Here is a 19,352-nt window from a genome sequence, read left to right as displayed (position 1 = left end):
TGTCATCATCCCACCAATGGACCTGATGAGCGACATGCCAGATCTGTTAACCCCCCCCTTGCCCTGCCTGTTTTCCCACAGTCCTCCTCTCCTTGGCCTGATAATGACGCTTAAGAAGGTAATGGTGTAAATGAAAGCTGTAGCTCTGTGCCGCTCTGGGGAACAAGAGGCCATTATACCTTGTTGTCAGCATGGCGGCACAATCACTGTTTTCAGCGTTGAGGTAAATGGGGAAAAAAGAGAGAGAGAAAGAGAGAGAGAAAGAGGCGATAACAAGGGCATCTCCCCCCAGTTGTCCACACTACCTCCCCTCAACTGCTTTGCCTTTTCTCTTTTTTTTTTAAAACTTCGAATTGCACAAATTGTCTTTGTGTGTAATTATTTGAAGCGCGCGGGAACACATACTCTCCTTAAGTCGAGAGATATCTTCTTATTGGGGAATCTTTCAATAAATCAATGTGACTTTAAACACATTTCCCAGGCGACGCCTCTGACCTGATAAGAAGTGAACTAATCTCTTTTGAGGCTGCCAGAAAGAGCTTTGAACCAAATCTACTGTGCATCTATCACCAAGGTTATTTGTCAATGGCTGCTAATCCCAGGTAAATTTCCCTGGTTTTATATCAGGCGTTCTCATGTCTGAAGTTTCTTGGCCTTGGGAAAATAAGAGAGCGGGCTTATGGAAATGGAGTGGGGTGGGGGCAACAAAAGAAACGTTATGGATTTCAGCCCGAAAAAAAAAAAACAAAACAGTGGTTTGGAGAGGGAAAAAGAACTGTGTTTATTCATCCAGACAGAGGAAGATCACACCGTATTTGTCGTTTTATCTGATTTTTCTTTTAAGCTGTGAAAGTGATTATTTCTATCTCTTTTTTTGTCCCCCATCCTGGAGGAAAGAGTTGATGAGCACAGCACTACACAACAACACACAGTGAAAACGTTAAGTCTCCTGTTTTGTGATATTAGTATCACAAATGATTTATTTATGGTGAAAATTAATTTTTAATATGTTGTCAAACGGTAATATAAACACTTTGAGGGACAGCTGGAGTCCCCACAATGATTGAAACACATGTGAGAAGATCGGAAGCATATTTGAAATCATTACACAATTTCAATACTGTTGAAAAAACAGAATTTAAATTTCTTTTTATCTGACCTGAATGAAGGTTTTGGAGATACACAGAAACCGTCTTGCGCACAACAGCATGCTGGTTTTCTGAAACACAATGTCTGAGAGCCCTCTGGGAAAGTTCCTCACATTCGTCAGAAACTTTACTTAAAAGTTGTATATTAATACGAATGTGAAGAAATGCCCTAAAAAGTTTTTATACATATGAGCTTTAAAAAGAATCATGTATAAAGAATGAGAACTCAAAATGTGACATCCTCATACTCGGACTGAGGGTTTCAAGAGGCTATAATCAGCAGAAGTGTATACCCAGTTGTTCAGTAGTTTTAAGAATTTGCCAGTTTAAAGGTAAATGCTGGAATAATCAGTTTTGAACAAACACATAACCCCTACTTGTTTTAGTTACAAGGAGCCAATCAGAAGGAAGCGTAACATGAACACAATCTTCGGCAATAACTAATCACACACAACATTTACGATTCCTGTGCAGTTCCTCGTTGGCCAGGAAACAAACCTTTGTTTGACTCCTTTTTGTATTTATTTTTTTTTAATATTCAACCTCTAGCCTTTTTAACCCCCCCGCCCCCCACCAGCTTCCAGCCCCCATGTGCTGAAGATCATGGAAAACCTCTTGCCATATCTGTCATCTGTCATGCCGCTGCGATGAACGGTTTTGATCTCCTCGTCTGTGTGTTTATGGCTGTTGTCAAGCGGGGCAGAGTCATAGCCATGAGTGCTTACACCAGCTCGTAAATAGTTTGACATGTGGCTCTCCAACAAACTTCTGGGAGTAAATAAAGAACCAAACAAGCGAGGAAGGAACGCAATTAACTTTCACGTCTGCATCGCAAAATGTTAGGAGGGCTTTCCGCCTGCTTTTCCAAGTCTCCATATCAAAAGTGGTGTGCTGTCTTTTTATGACTTTGAGTTTGGTTTCACGAACTCCTGTGGCCTGTGAGATCTCAGAGAACCTCGAGACATGTGTGTGCGCACACACACACACACACACACACACATACAAATATTGTATGGTCTCAGAGTAGGATAGTCGGGGAGATAAAGTGATTGTTGCTCAATTCTTATCGTGTTGAGGTAATTGTCTTAGAACTCCAAGAAAATCCGAGTAGAAAGAAAGCCTGACAAAAGGTCTAGAAAACTCAAACCTTTATTAATTTTTTGATTTTTTTTTTTGCAAAAAATATTGACAAGGGTTGAAACCAAAATATGTTGGAGCTTACAAAAAAACCTTTGGACTCAGCTAGAATTTACAATAAAACTAAAAACCAACTGTAATTCAGGGCTCTCTGTCTGTGGTGCCTAAAATAAAGAAACATATAACTATATTTGTAGTATTCTTCTGTTTAAATGGACTTTATTCTAAAACATAATTTTTACTACCAAATGCAAATGTATATGACATTTTACTTCCTGCTTTAATAAAAATCAACCATTACATTCCATACATTTAAATTCTTACATTGATTTCTAATTAAATGCCTACCGATGTGCGTAAGAAATAATGATATATAAGTAAGCCCTTCAAAATGTATGCCATTTGTCACGCTTTCAGTTCCTACAAAAAAAAGATAAATATGTGATGATAATTTGTGTACAATTTTCATTATTTTCACAATGACAAGACAATTCTGTTCAAAAACTGCAACAGCATGATCATTATTTCATTTTTCAGTTTCTATTTTAATTTCTTTCTCCTTCTCTCTGTATCTGAGGGTAGGTAGGTGGATGTAAACCAGTCGAACAGTGACTATTCTCCTTCTCTTTCTCATTCTTGTTACTCCTGAATCAAACTACTCCCATCACTGGCCAAACAAATTGATCTGGTAGGACTGAAGGCCTAAGATGAGGCAAAGACAGTCAGGAAGAAAGCAGAGATGAGAAGGGGTGATGGTGGTGGTGGAGGGCTTGCAGTTGAGAGGTGTGGGGGTTTGGGCGGTGGATTGATCTTTGAAAGGTTTCGCATATCATAATTATCCCGTTAAGTAACGGCGCAGCGGCCTCCTCGGTGGAATTCGTCTTAAATGGAAGATTTGCTAGGAGAATGGGTCAGAAAAGGGAGAGAGAAAAACAGCTTCCAGTCAGAAGGAAATCCTGTTTACATTAACATGCATACAACACTCTCGCTGTCTTCGTCATCTCTTTTGTAAAAAAAGACAAATGCTAATTCACTTAGCTTTCTCAGAAGGGGTGGCAGGGAGAGTGGAAGCTGTATGCTGCTGCTTGTTAATGTTAGTTGTTGTGCCTTTTGCTTTTTTTCGCTTTTCCACTTACTCTTCTTAAAAGTAATACCATCATTGGCAGGGAGATGTCATGTTTGAAACATGGTGCCAGCAACATCCATTTCCACCTTAAGTCGTTTTCCACACAGCCCACAGAGCCTTCACCTGTCGGACCTCTCGGCCTGTTCCTTCTCATCTTACGTATCAAGGGGTTCGGGGGGTGGGGGTGAGGGCATAAATAAGGAATGATATCGCCGACTGTGCAAGCCTTAATTGAGATCTTCCAAGAGCACGCAGCAGATGTTTGTGGCAGCAACTGTTGAATCATTAGAGACTGAAAACAGTGTGAGAGGGAAACCAGGTGCTCTACTTTCCCTTATTACTTTTATTTTTTTGATTATTTCGCTTTATTTCCCTTGTATTTTTGCCACAGAGACACTGGTGCTGAAGGGTGTGTTTGAAGAAATAAGACCTGAAAAGCAGATCTCTTTATAAATAGGTCTGCAGCCAGCATTAAGTATATTACTGAAAGGGTACGTGAAAATAGTTCTATCATTACAATATGTTTATGGAATATCAATGGTGAATGGTGTGTATTATTATTGTATCCCATATAAATCAATACATTTGACAGCAACAATGATACATTTTTTGTCATTCTCAATATTTAAATTTTCTTTTCTCACTCTCACTATTAGGTTGATTGACACATCATGATAATTTCTTATTGGATCATATTTCAAGCTTTTTGGTGATTAAGTTGTTCCTCTCACTTTTAGTTTTTTGTTTTTTTTTTCAGTTAGTTTATGTTGTTTTAAAAATGTAAAATATAGATCCAGCAGCCTATCTGTAAAATAATAATAATAATAATAATAATGATAATAATAATAATAACAATAATAATAATGATAATAATAAGTGCCAAAAAAAATAAACACCATAATTGCCAGACTAGTGAGGGTACTTGAATATAAGGCTAAAAATAACTAAATAAACATATGTGTACATATATAGGCCGCACTTATCTGTAAGCCGCATGTGTCCACGTAACATGAGATATTTACACAGAAGGATGTTACACAGAAACATTTTTTTTAACTTTTAATGAAAAACATACCAGTAACTCCACAATCCACAGTCCATCATCCATCCATTTTCTATCCCTGCTTTGTCCTACTCCAGCTGATCACTATCTTCATCTTCCTCTAAAACACACTAAAACCATTAAAGTCTTCTTCTTCAGTGTAGGAATTGAACAGCCTCAGAATTTCACGGTAATTTCATTGGTCCAATGTGATGATGCTTGTCAGCCCCCAAAAAATCCATAAATTAGTTGCATTAGTTACAGTGCTCAAAGTGTGTGAAAAAAGTAGCGGCTTATAGTCCAGAGGACACGGTAAATACATGTAAATTGGGTGGTTCATGTGCCGTGTTCAAATGGGTCTTGCATTTAATTCACCTAACCCCCTAGTGGCTGAAACTAGAGGCACATGATAAATATTAGCAGTATTGAGCGTATGAAGTGAGTCAAAAATGGCCCATTGCATTTATTGTGAAAACATTAAATGTTTAATTATCTGCATTTATTTATGACGAATGAATTAATTAAAATTAATTAAAATCAATTAATAGAAACTACAACTTTTAACCACTAATCATCCATTTGTCCATCCATTATTTACCGATTATCCTGCAGCCCAGGGATGCTGGAGCCAATCCCAGCTGTCAGTGGGTGAGAGGCGGGGTACACCCTGGACCAGGGCCACATATACAAAAAAACTACCATTCCCTCTGTGAGGTGGAGGCACTAACCACTCTACCACCGCGCAATCAACAAATTTAAGTTTTTTCCTAAAGCATTAATCAGAAAGTTAAATTTAATCATTCAATATCTTATTGATGATATGAGATAATGTTTTTATTATTTCTTTCATTTCTGACCTTAAAGGTAAAAAAAAGTCTTTACTCTTAATTTTGACGAAACCAAGAGAGAAGATTTATTCCTTGTTCATTGTAATTTAAGATAGGTCATTTAACAGCTCAGTTATATGTCTCCTTAGTAAAGCCAGTGGCCCGGAAGCAGCTAACAGATCCTCCAGACGGTGACAGAACCTGGCACTGTGCTGTATTTTTAATGGAGGGTCAGATATTCTGGCCCTCATTCCGAAGGTTAATATTCCTACTCCATGTTTCTCCGTCTGTTTCTGTCATTTTCACTGATTTTTAAAGCGTGCAGCACCTTCTGTTGCTCTGTATTGGCCCATATAATACCGACCCATTTCCTCCTGTGAGCCACATACATCCTCTATACTGCAGCTCTTTCTCCTATCAGACACATGGGTGATGCATTCAGGGACCTGTGCGTCCCACCTGTCTCCACTGCAACGCTGAGTCAGTAATGCTGTTTAGTCCTGAAGGATCGTGACCTGCACAGTAGAGCCTGGAGTTCATACTCCAAAATACCACATTCTCGAGCAAACTATTACATTATGTAATTTAGTTTCTGTTTTAGTCTTGACATCGTCAAATGGTAATTTTTCTCCCTTAATTTAATGTTTGTGTTTTAATCTTTTTATTTCCCATGTCATTTCCGGATATTCTGTGGGATATTACTTGCCAATACGAGCTGAAAGTGAAAAAAAATATACAACTATTGTGCAATATTATAGTGTAATAAGATACAACAAGCCAGGGATGACCAAAATGCTTACCAAGTAAATAGGTCATATGTAATCTGAAATATAGTTGCAGTAAATCCTACAGTAAATCTAAAATGAAAAAAAAAAAAAAGAGATTCTTGTGCCAACTTGAAGTGATTTTCTAAAATCGAAAGTGCTTCCCAAAGTGTTGCAGGACAGCTGCCAAGGGAACTACTGAAAATGTCCATCGGTTTTCAGACTCAGTGGTTTGCATCTTTGAGAATGAGGTGAACACGAAGTTTACGGGACGTTGAAAAAAAAAGTCACAGTCGCGCTGTGTGCGGAGCAGAGATGACCTCACCTCTTCCTGCCCTCGCAAACAAAAGCCTCCCCTTCAGGAGGAGAGGAGGCATCGGGAGAGAGAGTGAAAAAGAGAAAGAGACAGAGAGAGAAAGAGAGAAGAGACCATCACTTGTGTGAAATGTGAGATCTACAACAAGGGAGAAAGACACACTAGAGTAAAGAAACAAAACAACACAGCACAAAACAACGGCGCACCACGTGAAGTTGTTAGCATGGTGTCTACAAACACATGGCTTATAAGTCTCTCTCTCTTTTTTCCTTCCCTTTACCCCTTTTACATTAGACTTTTTTTCAAAACTCAGTATGTCACAGGCATTTAAGACACGGTCTTTTTCCCCCCGTGCACATTCCAACGCCATTATGTGACATTGTTGCAGAATAAAAGACCATATTATGCCCCCCACCATCCCCCTCAAGTAAAAAGGGCAAAAGTGGACCCAGTTTTTATCTGCTGAACGAATCAATCAGGATTATGTCAGCTGAAAAGAATCACAGACAGCACTCGGCAGGCACTGAGTCTCCCTGGTTGAGGGTGTGTGTGTGTGAGTGCGTGCGCGTGTGCGTCTGTGTAAGGGATGGGAATGAGAAAATCACTTGTTGGTAATGAAAACACCCTGATTCGGGTGACAGGGATGTCACTAAGGGAGTTTAAAAAAAGCCAAAAGGATTTTCCTTTCTTTTTTTATTTTGTCTTTGTCTATTTATGTATTTACCCCCTCCCTCGTCGACCCTCCCCTCCCTCCCCCACTTCTGTGGGAGGATTGGAAGGGCACTAATTATCATTTCACCAGAAATGATTAGGAGATCAAACAGGGATCAAATGCCATTTCCTTCCATTAATGCAGGGGGTTTAGAGTGTCTGTCATGGCACAGCTTGTCCCAGGGCCACTGGAAACAAAAATGACAGGGGCTGAGGGGTGGTTAGGGGGTTGGCAGCAGTGAGGGAAGAGGTTATTTTTTAAGGGCCTGCAGACTCTGAGAGCAAAGTGAAAGCCCACAAATCCCAACTGAAAAAGGGAAATGCGTGTTTTATACTCCTGATTTGAGTCAGACTAAAAGGTATGAACGCAGACAACACAAAGATGGGGGGAAAAGTGAAAATTCAGAGAAGCCATTAAGGAGCAGGGTTGTTCTGCTTGTCGATGTAGGAGAGCAACAGCCGTCACTAAGTTTTATAGGCTCTGTGATCCCTCCAGTGGCCGCAGGCTGAAAGTGCATGTAGTGCCTCTGAGTCTTATTTAATGCGGAGTGGGGAGTGTGACCCCCTGGTGGGCTGGAAAAAGTACTGCAGGTATCCTGTGACAGCTGGCTTAAAAGTAGGGAAGAGATAAAAAGCAATACAAACATATAGACAAAAAGTAGCAATACCACTACTCCGAATACAACTGATAATAATGCGAATGATAATAAACCTCTTTTTCTTATTTTCCTTCCGGCTACTCCCTTCAAGGATCATTACAGTGAATCAACCTCCTCCATCTAGGGACTTTGGAAGTTTATTCTGCACCTCAGTGTTCTGTGGCTGAAAAAGTCATGACGCCTTCAGGTCATACACCCTTGGATTTTATTGCTTCTTGAATAAAAGGAGTGTTGATCCTCTTCATGTTGAATGTGAGGCTCTAACAAAGGGGTTTTGGATATCTTTTCTCTTGTAAAATTAATAAAGCAAATGTTTGGGCTCACTTCTCTCCGATCAAACAGTCATTAGCCCCACTGTAGGGCTCATGTTCTACGAGGCCGTAGCTTAGCATCGTCCACAAACATATTTTGTCTTCTCATCTCCTTTTTCGCCAATGCAAGGCTTCTATCCTTGTTAAACAGTGACAAATGAAATGAAAGGCTTCCTCCCTTCATCTCTTTCCTGAGATTTTCCAGGTTTATTATTATGAGAAAACAAATATATTATACATGTTTCTCGTGATGAGAGGTGCATGCGGATGTTTGAAAACAAGACGGAGGGCAATAAATAAATGAAATTGTAAATTCAACACTAGTTGCCAACCCGTAGTCTCATGGCTACAGACTATTTATCTCCCTCCTTGCATTTCAGAAGTTAAACCTCACCCCCACACTTGGCTGTGTGAACTTGACAGCAGCAAGTCATGGTAAAAATGTAATTATTTAAAATAATCCTAGGATCAAGACTTTGAAACTGAAAATATTTTACTTGAAAAATGTATCTTAATTCTTAAGTTTCTCCAGCTATGATTATCATTCATAAAGTTAAAAACTGACAGTAAAACATCTTTCATATTCAGAACTTTTGCGAGCTGTTGACATATTTTAAGGTAGTTGTTTTGGAAAATGAAAAGAAGAGATAAAATAGGATAAGATAAAAGTTTGAAACCTGAGTTATTCAGGGGATGGGCCTTTAAAGTTCCAAAAACAAATCCAATCCTAAAGTAGAGAGGAATGAGCTGGAAGTTGCAAGACCATAATTGCTAATCCATGAGCAGATTACTCAAAGTATTACACAAACAATGAGAAATTATTATCAAAAAATCTCAACTTGCAAAAATCAGCCTGCAGTACGGCTCACTGTGGAGGTCCAGACATGAAAAGTTTGAGCAAGGGCGGGAGGAGGATCTCAGCGAGATCATGCTGCCTCCGACGAATACTCTCTGATTGTTTCGGCATGTCAGATGAGAGAGAAATGTCATGGACAATGTGAGAGATGACCTCTGTGTTCATCGCCCCATTAATGACCCCACTGCTCCCAGCTTAATTTTCCTTCTCATCAGAAACATTAAGAAAAAAACATTTCTTTCCTGTCTCCAATAGTTATTTCCCCCAGCATTGTATTTATGTATTGAAAAAAGGAAAAAAAAAGTAATAGATCAAGCACATTCCATTATTCTTCTATAAGATCATTAGCAAATATAATTAGATATGAAAGAAAGTAATTTGGAGAGGAGAGGGGAGAAAAGCGCTATCAGGCAGAGAAGACAGATTGTAGCATCAGAATTTTTGAGCTTAAATTGCTCTGCGGAGGTATTATCACGCCGGCAATCTTTTAGCCTCAGAAATACTTTTGGCAACAGAGAGCCAAAAGGATAGAAAGAGGTGACTAACATTCACTACAATGTGCTTTTCCTCTGATGTGAGCTACCACTCCCTTTTTCTAATTCCCCTCGTCTTTCGGTTTTATCACTTCACATTAGAAGTTTTTGGCTAAATAATAATAAAAACTAAAAACAAAACTGGGTTTATAAAAAGAACATGGCATGGATAAATCAGACAAGCACACAAAAGAATACACATTATCACAGACAGTGGAAAACCTTTCTAAACTTATTTTTTAATATTTTCATACTCGCTCTTGTATTATTTTTGCAACTTAAAAAAGAAAACAGGAAAAACACACAAATTGCGCTCTCCCCCTTGATGTGGCTTCACGAGAAAGCCGCACGCCTCACTCTCATCTGCCACTGACATACACACAGGCACACTGACACACACACTTTTGCACAAGCACACATGCCTTCTCTGTCACTCTTTGTTGCACCTGAACGCCACGCTCTGTTTGTCTAATAGGGATCTGACGACGAACGCACAACACTCCTGCTGTGTCTCACAACACAAATTTGATTTTTTTTTCTTTCCCCCTCTTTCTTTCTTTCCCGCCCCTTGTTCTTCTTTAGTAGTGCTTTGAGGGATTGTGGTGTATACGTGTGTGTGTGTATGTGTGTGTGTGTGTGTGTGTGTGTGTGTGTGAACGTGCGGTGGTATGTGTGTCTGTGTGAGCGCAGATTTTTCTAGTCTTTTGTGTGAATCACAGGGAATGGTATTCCTATCTATAAACATCCTGTATTCATTAAAACCATCTAAAAATATGATTTTTAAGGGGTGCTGGGGGGGTTACCTCCTCACTGCTTCTCCTCGGCAGAATCAAGCTATTCGTGTTCCGCCTAGTGACACTCATATTTTCATACTTATAAGTACTGCTCTTTACAATGAGCGAAGCCCAGGCCAACGACAACAGTCGACAAATAGCAGCTTTGGGGGCAGAGAGGAGCATTGCTCTCACCATTAAACGCCATTCAACTTTATCTACATCGGATATCAAACCCACTACACGTCCTGGGAGGGAGGCCAGGCCCCCAGGCTATGGGTAGAACCATTATAACCGGGCCCCCTCTCTCAAAATTACATACAATTGTTTGAAATCAAATGGTAAGCCCAGGATGTCTGCTAGCTGTGGCAGTCTTTCATGGGGTCTGTATCAAAATGAGGGATCGTTCTGCTTTTCAAGAAGTGAAACACAAAAATTCTGAGACAGTATTACTCATGTAACTAAGAATTTCAACTATTTACTTATTTTTAGTGGCTAGTTTTCTTTGCATTGAATTTAGTTAATCATTTCACAGCATATTTTATCATTTGTCTTCTGCAAATCATATCTAATTTTGTTTAATGTCATATTTCTTAAATAGCCGGGGCTTTTAATGTTAGTCAAAGACGATAATAACTGCTGATGATTTGTTTGCATCTATCCCCCTGTTTTTTTTAAAAAAAAATGAAATCTCTGGGGCCATAAGATAATAATTTTTGGATCAAAACTAGAAGATTTAGAAAAATTGCACTTTTACATAACATGTAATGTTGCAAAAAAAGGAAAAAAAAAACATGCAGATCAGATCAGATTTCTTAAATGCTTGTGGATGATGGATAAAAAGCAGGCCCGGTGCTAGAATGGGAGCATCCCACAGTGAACGAACATGACACTAGCAAAAGTACAGCTTTACTGCTGAGCCTTCTAAATTTTCTTTGAAAGACAGTTTTCTGGAGTGGCAGATTAGAGTAGAGTCTCTTAAGGTGTCCATCCTTGAGCCAAAGAACCAGCACCATGGTGGCCGTTAACAAGGCTTTGAAGGACACTCTCTTCCTTCTGTTTGAAGTCAGTTTGTAGTCCTGAAGCAACAACCCACCATGTGTGAGAGCGTTGAATTGTAGGCTGTGGCCAGCAACACCAGCTACTGTCTGCTCAGTCTATGACTATTGACTTCAGAGGGCAGATTTACATTTTGGTTTATCATTTTGAGCCTTAGGCAGTGAGGCTGTCACTGGGCGAGAGGGACCCTGGACTAGTCACCAATCAATTACAAATACATACAACCATTCACTCTCTGGGAAATGTAGGGTGTCCAATTGACCCACTACATTTTTGAGCTGTGAGAGGAAATTAGAGAATGAAAAAACTCAAATGCAGAAAGGTGTCCTGTTGGAATGGAACCAGGTACTTTCTTGCTTTGAGGCCAAACCTCTAACCACTGTGCCACTGTCCAAATAACATTTAGGATGATAACAAGCTTCTTCAAAATGTCAGATCAAGTTGGCACGGACACAACCATTGTAACCTGTGCACCTAATCCCAAAGATCAGTCTTGTGTGAGGTTCTGTCCTCTCGGACACCAAGACCCACCCTTTGAGAAAAAAACGAGAACCTCAAAATACAACTGTCTAGAGAGCTCCTCAGCTAAGGGAAGCATTAATGGAATGCAGAGCAGACACCTTTTTCCTGCCGTCTTCCTGTGTCTGGATTACTTATTAAGATGATAGTTGACATTTGGTGTCTAGAAACACAGCAAAGCATGAATTTACTTTTTTCATGATATTTATTCATTTTATAGTAAGACCAGATGTGGGGGGAGCGAGGACAATGACAACTGAATTCAACAAGGGAAGAGATTAAAAGTGTTGGAAAACAAAAAAAATGGAAAGACAAACAAAAGCAACTTTAAATGAGTCACGATAACTGCATATCTTGTTGTTTTTCAAGTGTATTTAAATCAGACTTTTACAAAAATGCAATTAAGATGACATTTTTGCAGTAAGACAATTCAAAGCTATAACCATATTTGAATCAGGCACAGTCAAGTATTTTTTTTTTGACTTTTGTTTTTTTTTAACATGCATTTCCTATGTATATTCCCCTTTTTTGTATATTTTGTCAATGTTCATAATTTCTGCATTCAATTTTTTTTCCCAATCAGCAAATCACAACAGGCAAAAATTAGTAAAAACAGCTCAACATTAAAAGAAGAAATCAGCAGAACAATTCAGCCTTAAGTCCTCTTTAAAAACAAAAACAAAAACAATTACATTTTCTAAGGTAAGCAATGTCATCAGGATCAATTTAAGTGGGATGGAAACTTTGTGGAAGATTAACTGGAATTGAATAATGAAATATCACTGAATAAGATTGAAGACATCTACCTATAATTTATGTTTCAACTGTATTACCATTCTCATACCGCAGCAATTAGATTTCTCTTTCTATGTGATCAATTATCAGTGTATTAAATTGGTCCTGAACAGCAGTACCAGATGGTTTACTCCAAAGACCCACCTTTAAGAGGGTAATTTTATGCGTCTGCTTCAGAGGTTTCAAACACACAAAGTAATTATCAAGTACACAATCTCTCTCAGCCTTCAAACACTGACATCAGTTAAAGCTCAATTGTCATCTAGTAGAAAAAGAATAAAAAGCGGCAAAACAAAGAAACCACCGTCTGTTTTAACTGCCGAGATGCTCAGGAATCAAAATGGCTGCAAAATGCCAGATTCCACTTGGCAAGAGTCGATGTTTTCACAGACTGCTATTAATGTCAGGCGATACCTCTGGGATGACAAACTTCTTCATGCGCACTCACACACACACACACACACACACACACACACACACACACACACACACACACACACACACACACACACACACACACACACACACACACACACACACACACAAGGTCCGGCTCTCCACAGGCGGTCCAGACACATGCTGGAGGTGCAGCGTGACACTCATTGTTCCGTCCTCCTTCCCATTTATCCGTCCTGCTAAGCATGACACATGTATTAACAGTGGATGGATCCTGGAGCTGTGTGTCCGCGCACCATATGCTTCTCTCTCCCACTACAACAGACCACCCACCACAAGAGGGCGACCGTACCCTGTTATAATGGCATCATCAGAGCTGGGCAGCTCCATACATAAATTATATTCACACTTCATTAGTTTCTTAAGTTTAGTTTGTCTATATGTATACACACAGGTATTAAATCCCCTGTTAATTATCTGATTGTTGTTCCTCTGCTATTATTATTATTATTATTATTATTATTATTATTATTATTAGAATGAAACAGTTGAAACAAATACTAGGTCGACCCATTGTTTGAATGATTAATATGACGGAGAGGTTTAACCAGTATTTAAATGGGCGACATCTGCCAGAACATCACCTATCATTACTTGTCCAGCAAACCAAAATTAAAAACATTGTTTTTGCATCAATCACCTGACTGAAACAGCTTTTTTGATCAGTGTCTATGATGCTGTTGAGGCTGCAGATACATAAATGAGTGAAGAAGCCCACAGATAAACTTTGCACAGAAGTGGTAAATGAATGTTAGGTTGGTGTTCGTGTGTGTGCATGCGCATGTGTGTCTGTGTGTGTGAACTGCATCTGCCGCCTGTCCGAATGGGGAAATTAAAAACTGCAAGGGGAAGTTATGCTCAATCTGTAAAGTTGGCGAGGAACTCTCTCCCCCTCTGCAGCATGCGGTTGTTTGGGGAGACTTAAATAATAACATTCCAGGTGGCTTAGTTAATGAACAGTGAAAATCAAATATGGGCTCTAATCTGGAGCTCATTACACCAACTTTCTTCACATGGAAATCACAGGCAGGGGCTGCCCTTGGGAAGGGGAATCAGACAGTTTGCAGTCTGCGAAGAAACTTTAGTATTTTGGAACGGGGTTCATATTTTAGTTTAGGACACAAAATGAAAATGGCGGTGTTAAACTTTAGAGATGTGATTGATGCCTTGTTGCACTTTGTTCAAGCTATTTTAGGGGTGCTTTAGAAAATCAAATTCATTTTCATTTCTTGTTTTATCATTCCAACAAATGCTCAATTAATTGTCCTCCCTGGTGAAATTACTGGAGGAGATGTGAGCTGAAGAGATCAAGGTTTTCTTGTCTTAGCCTCCCATCTAGCGGCGGAGATGTGCTACGACAGCCCCATTTATTGATTTTTCTTGCCCCTGGAAAAAAAATCAGTAAATATGTGGAATGATACAATTTCTAGCACATACAAATGAATTAAAAAAAGCACCCATAACATATTACTACATAAAAAGATGGCATTTCATCACAGGCAGGGGATGTCATTATAAAAAAAATAATGATAATAATGTAATAATAATAATAATGGTGACAATGACATTTACAATGATAATGACAACAATAATCATGATGATTATCTAGAGGAACAACAAAGAACATTAAGTGATTTCAGATGTTCTTTTGGATTTGATCTCTCATACAACAGTAATGTAAGGCAACGAAAATGTTATCAATGAATCAATAATTGAATTTTATGTATAAAATTATAATAAGGGGACAGAAGAGACCTGACGTGACAGTTATCAAACCCAGTCTAATCCAATAGATGTTCTCTCATCCTTTTAGTATTCCACTTCCTTTCATTTCTGCAATTTGGTGCCACAACTCAAATCAACTACTGCTTTAATTTGCTTTTGTTGGATCATAAGACCACTTTAACAAAATATGACATGCAACTATGTTTGCTGTTATTATTGCAAAATGATTTTCCCAGAAGTTGCCAAAGGAATGAAAGTGAAGTTGTATTTTTTAGTGGTTGCAGCTAATTACACTGTCTGAGCATCTTTAGCATTTTTCCTCTATTTTTTAGTGCCACACAATCCATTGCAATGACCTTGTTTTTGGTATGTATGAATGCTACTGTTTTCCCAGACTTCATGGTATGTCAGAAGTAGAAATTGACCTGTGTGTCAAGGGTGCAAACAGAATTGTGTTTTCATATCTGATGATTTTATTTTATTTTATTTTTAAGTCACTGCTGTGAATTTCAGTCTGTTCAATCTGTTCTTTCTCGGAAGAAAAATCTCTTAAAATATTTTGAGTTCATTTTTGTATTTTAGTGATATGTACTTGTCTTATTTGAATAAAATCAGCCTTTTAACATTCACCAGTAATTGGTTTTGCCAATTTCAATATGACAGTATGTGTGCATGAGTGTGTTTGCATTCACGGTGCTAATCTGCCTCTTGTTCTCTCATTGGCATCTCATAGTGCATCTGTGGGTAGGAGAGGAGGACCAGCCTGTGTCCCGTGAGCCAGCGCTGACCCACGACCCCAACCACCTTAACAACGATCTTAACCACCCTAGCAACCTAGATGACCCCGATGGGCCAGAGGCTGTAAACAAAGACTAATGGCCAACAACAGGATGTGGGTGATGATGATCATCATGAAAGCGAGGAGGAGAGGTGAAGGAGGAGGATGATAATGGCGATGATAAAGGAAAAAAACAACTTTATTTAAGATGTAAAAAGCAAAAAAAAGAGAAGAAAACTACCATCAGAGAAGGCAAGAACTTAATGAAGAGGAGTTTGTTTCCTTTGGGACGGATTTGTGAGATGGACCTAATGACTTTCAGACACTGAATAAGAGTGACGGCAACTTTTCCTACCTTGTCTCCTGTGGTCTGAAAAACCCAGTCCCTGTCGTCTCCTCTCTTCTCTGACGACGTTTTCCCTTTTGATGAAACTACCTGTCTATCTACTTCCTGTTACTGGCCCTGCCCCAAACCCTCCGACACATTCCTTCCTTCACATAGATATTAATCTGTTTTTTTCTTTTTTATTCATGTAAGAAGAGACTTTGGACCAGCTTTTTGTCTGAATCTGTTCTGATTGAGTATGGAGGGTGAGCAGATATTCTGTTCCCTTCATGCTCTCCAATCAGCGGACAGGATTTATGTCACACGGCCTCACATCACCAGGATTATGGTTGATAAATGACAGGGCAGCACGTGTTTCCATAAAGGATGTTGGAGGAGAAAATGTGAAAAAATGGGGAGACTTTAGATGAAGATACGCTTGTTCTGCAGGATCTAGTTGCATTAATACTGGCTCTTTGTTGGTTATTGAAAGGCATTTATAAAGGACAACCATGGCACTTAATTTAACTTGAAAAATCACATATAAACTGCTTTAAAATAGCAAAATTAAATAAAATAAATTCCCTTGAAATATACCATAAAATGTGCAAAAAAGTGACTTTTGAATGTTTGTTGTCTTGTTTTCTATTTATTTATTACACACATTTGATTGATTTTTCTTTCTAACTTTATTTCTCCGAGAGTTCATTGAATATTTGCCATGAAATGTGAAAATTCCATGTTAGAAAGACAAATAAAAGAACTCTCCTGACAATATGGTGACATTTCCCCAAAAATTAAAAAAAAAAAAATCAAAAACAGTCCAAATTAAATGAAATTGTATTATGTTAAGTGTGCTTAAAAATTTTAAGGTAATAACAAAAAACATTTACAAAAGCACAGGTGTGCATCAATTTACTTGAAAAGATCAATAAAATAGAGACAACATAGTAGAAGAATAGCACAGAAATTGTACACTTTAAAATGGCATAACATTTCTGGCCCTCTAATACAGGTTTTAATGAATAATAACAACAACAACACAATAATAATAACAATAATAATAATAGTAATGATAATAATAATGATAATAATAATAATAATAATAATAATGATAATGATAATAATAACCTGCCTCCTGTCATATTTTGCATGAAATTAGAAAGAAATTCAAAGCAAATGCAGCAACATAATGACTAATAAAGAGCTTCCACGCAGCCGATTACTGGTGAATATTTGTATTCTGCATTCTAATGCTGTCAATGAAGGAAAACTCAAACTGCCCTGAGATGTATTTCTATTACTAGTCACCCATCCCCCACCCTGCTCCTAACCAGGCCCCACCACAACGTCTTTATATTGTATCATCCAATCAGCAGTCCAAGAAACTTATTGTATATAGAGAAATATACAGTCGTTAAAAAAAAAAAAAACTAAGAAGACAGTAAAAGCTTCCCCAGGAGGAAAAAAAAATGAAAATAGTGGTTGGGGGGGCAGCCCATTTCTTTTACTCTCAAGGACTCGAGCGTCGCACGTTTGTAAGATAATGCCACCTGTTGTTGTTGCACAGTGTTACTGACTACTGAAACATGGTTTGATGTATTTACTTTAACAATGACAAGAAGAAGACGATGATGAAGAAGATGAAGAAGACATCAGCAAAAAAAAAACAAAAAAAAAAAACTGGAAAAATAATGTTGTATAGCCTTAGATACCAGTAATCTGTTATCGCTTCAACAAGTAGCTGTATTAGACATTAGGACTTAGGGTCTTTTTAATTTTTATATATGTACTGTACATTAATGCCTTCTCCAGTTATCGTTCAAAAAGAAAAAAAAAACAAATTGAAAAGAAAGATGACAATCGTCTCCTGTGCTGCAAACAAACCCCACATATACAGATTCCATTATGCATAGAGGGACTTTATCCTTTCTCTCTTTTTTTAATTGTTTTGGTTCTCAGAAGTATTTTGCACTGTGATAGTATTATAAATCCAACTTATACATTACAAAATTAGCTAACTAACTAAACTCAAGTTGTGTGTTTGTGTGTCCCTTGGCATTGTGAAATGTTTCTACGTCATTTTTTTGTGAACCCAGAGAAAAATTCTAAAGCGGTATGTACAGTATGATTCCTTTTTTTCTTTTTTTTTTCTTTTGGTGGGTCACCAATGTATGTGCTCTCGAATTATTTCCCCCTCTGCGTTAAAAGGCCAGTTCTGCCCCTCTCCCCGAAGCTCTCGAAACACCAACCCGAGATGCCCCGTAGCAGCTGCAGCCTCCCGTTTCTTTCATTTGATTTCCATGTAGATCTGAAACTAAAATGCCAGGAAATAGAGGATTAAAAAGTAAAATAATGAGTGTGGAATGACAAGCAGAGTGCATCAGGAGGGAAGAGGAGAGGGAAAAAAGGGGGGTATGGTCCCCCAGAGAACCAATCAAGAATGTCCCGCTGGAGGCACCAACCAATCAGACAGCAGCGTGTCAGTTTCCGGGTCCTCCCCTCCCCCCAAAGGTGTGAAGATGACGGTAACGAGCATTCCACTCCATGTATTGTGTACAAAGAGCTGTGTTGTGAGCTGAACACTCTTTCTGTTTCGCTGTATCCTCATGGCAGATGCTTCGTTTTGTAACTACTGAACTGTACTTATAATAAAAATAAAATGTATTCAAACTAAATCACAAGTTGTGCAGCAGCCTGGACTCTTTTCCTGTTGTGTTATTTGATATACCTATTTCCACTTTTCAGAGGGCCACTGCTTGCTGAAAGGGTTCAGATGCCTTTTGCCTGTTTTAACATTTTATTTTATTGTATTTTATTTTATTTTATTTTATTCTACTCTATATCGTTTGTCTTGTATAAGTCATTGAGTTGTACCTATTTTATATTTTTATTGTTATACAATTATTATTATTCCTTTCATAATTATTTTTCTTTGTTATGTAGCCCTTTTTCAATGATTTTGCCTTGAATATGCCCAAGAATCATATATAGATAGATAAGCAGTAAGCAGTACAATATGAAGCATACCATCAACGGTTGAGTTATTTACATCCACAAAGGAAATGACGAAAGAAAGCCCTTTCTACAGCTGAGACCTTGCCGTTGCACTTCAGCGAATCAACCTCTGGCATTTTGGTCATTCGGCTGCTGCTCCCAGCTGGTTCAGGCCTCCTCACTTTCATTTCTTTTGAAAAATTCTGTTTAGCAACATGGGTTTATATTTTGTCCAAAATTTGAATGGTAGAATCAGTTTAAACCAATGGCTCAGTTATTGAATTTTTGATTATTGTAATCCTTTCCAAACCATACTGCAAGACACCTGGAATACCCTCAAGAACCCCTCTGTGAGTGTTGAAAATTTCCCGAAACTCTCATTGATATGAAATGTAGCTCATTTTATAAATCTGTGGGTTAAAAAAAGTGTGAATATGAAATATTAGCCCACCCCCTTCACACACACAATCGGAAATCTGATCCGGAAATGTACTT

At 38.4% G+C, this 19,352-nt stretch overlaps 1 protein-coding gene across 5 annotated transcripts in view; it reads left to right on the top strand.

The window, feature by feature from the left end:
* znf536 (zinc finger protein 536) overlaps nt 1-15,778 on the top strand; it is a 274,619-nt gene extending 258,841 nt beyond the window's left edge. For 4 of the 5 annotated variants that reach the window (XM_086143682.1, XM_086143684.1, XM_086143680.1 and 1 more), the window contains one exon: nt 15,491-15,778. In XM_086143682.1, the coding sequence (XP_085999808.1) occupies nt 15,491-15,633 (143 nt within the window). In that variant the 3' untranslated portion in view covers nt 15,634-15,778. The remainder of the gene's footprint in view (nt 1-15,490) is intronic. The other variant, XM_086143681.1, reaches the window with a different exon arrangement.
* Nucleotides 15,779-19,352: the final 3,574 nt, after the last annotated feature.

The sequence above is a fragment of the Fistularia commersonii genome, chromosome 3 (genome assembly GCF_037954325.1).
Source record: "Fistularia commersonii isolate RoL2024-O1a breed Wild chromosome 3, RoL_Fcom_v1.0, whole genome shotgun sequence".
Classification (NCBI taxonomy): domain Eukaryota; kingdom Metazoa; phylum Chordata; class Actinopteri; order Syngnathiformes; family Fistulariidae; genus Fistularia; species Fistularia commersonii.
The sequence above is the reverse complement of the archived record's forward strand: the minus strand, read 5'-3'. Positions and strand labels throughout refer to the sequence as shown.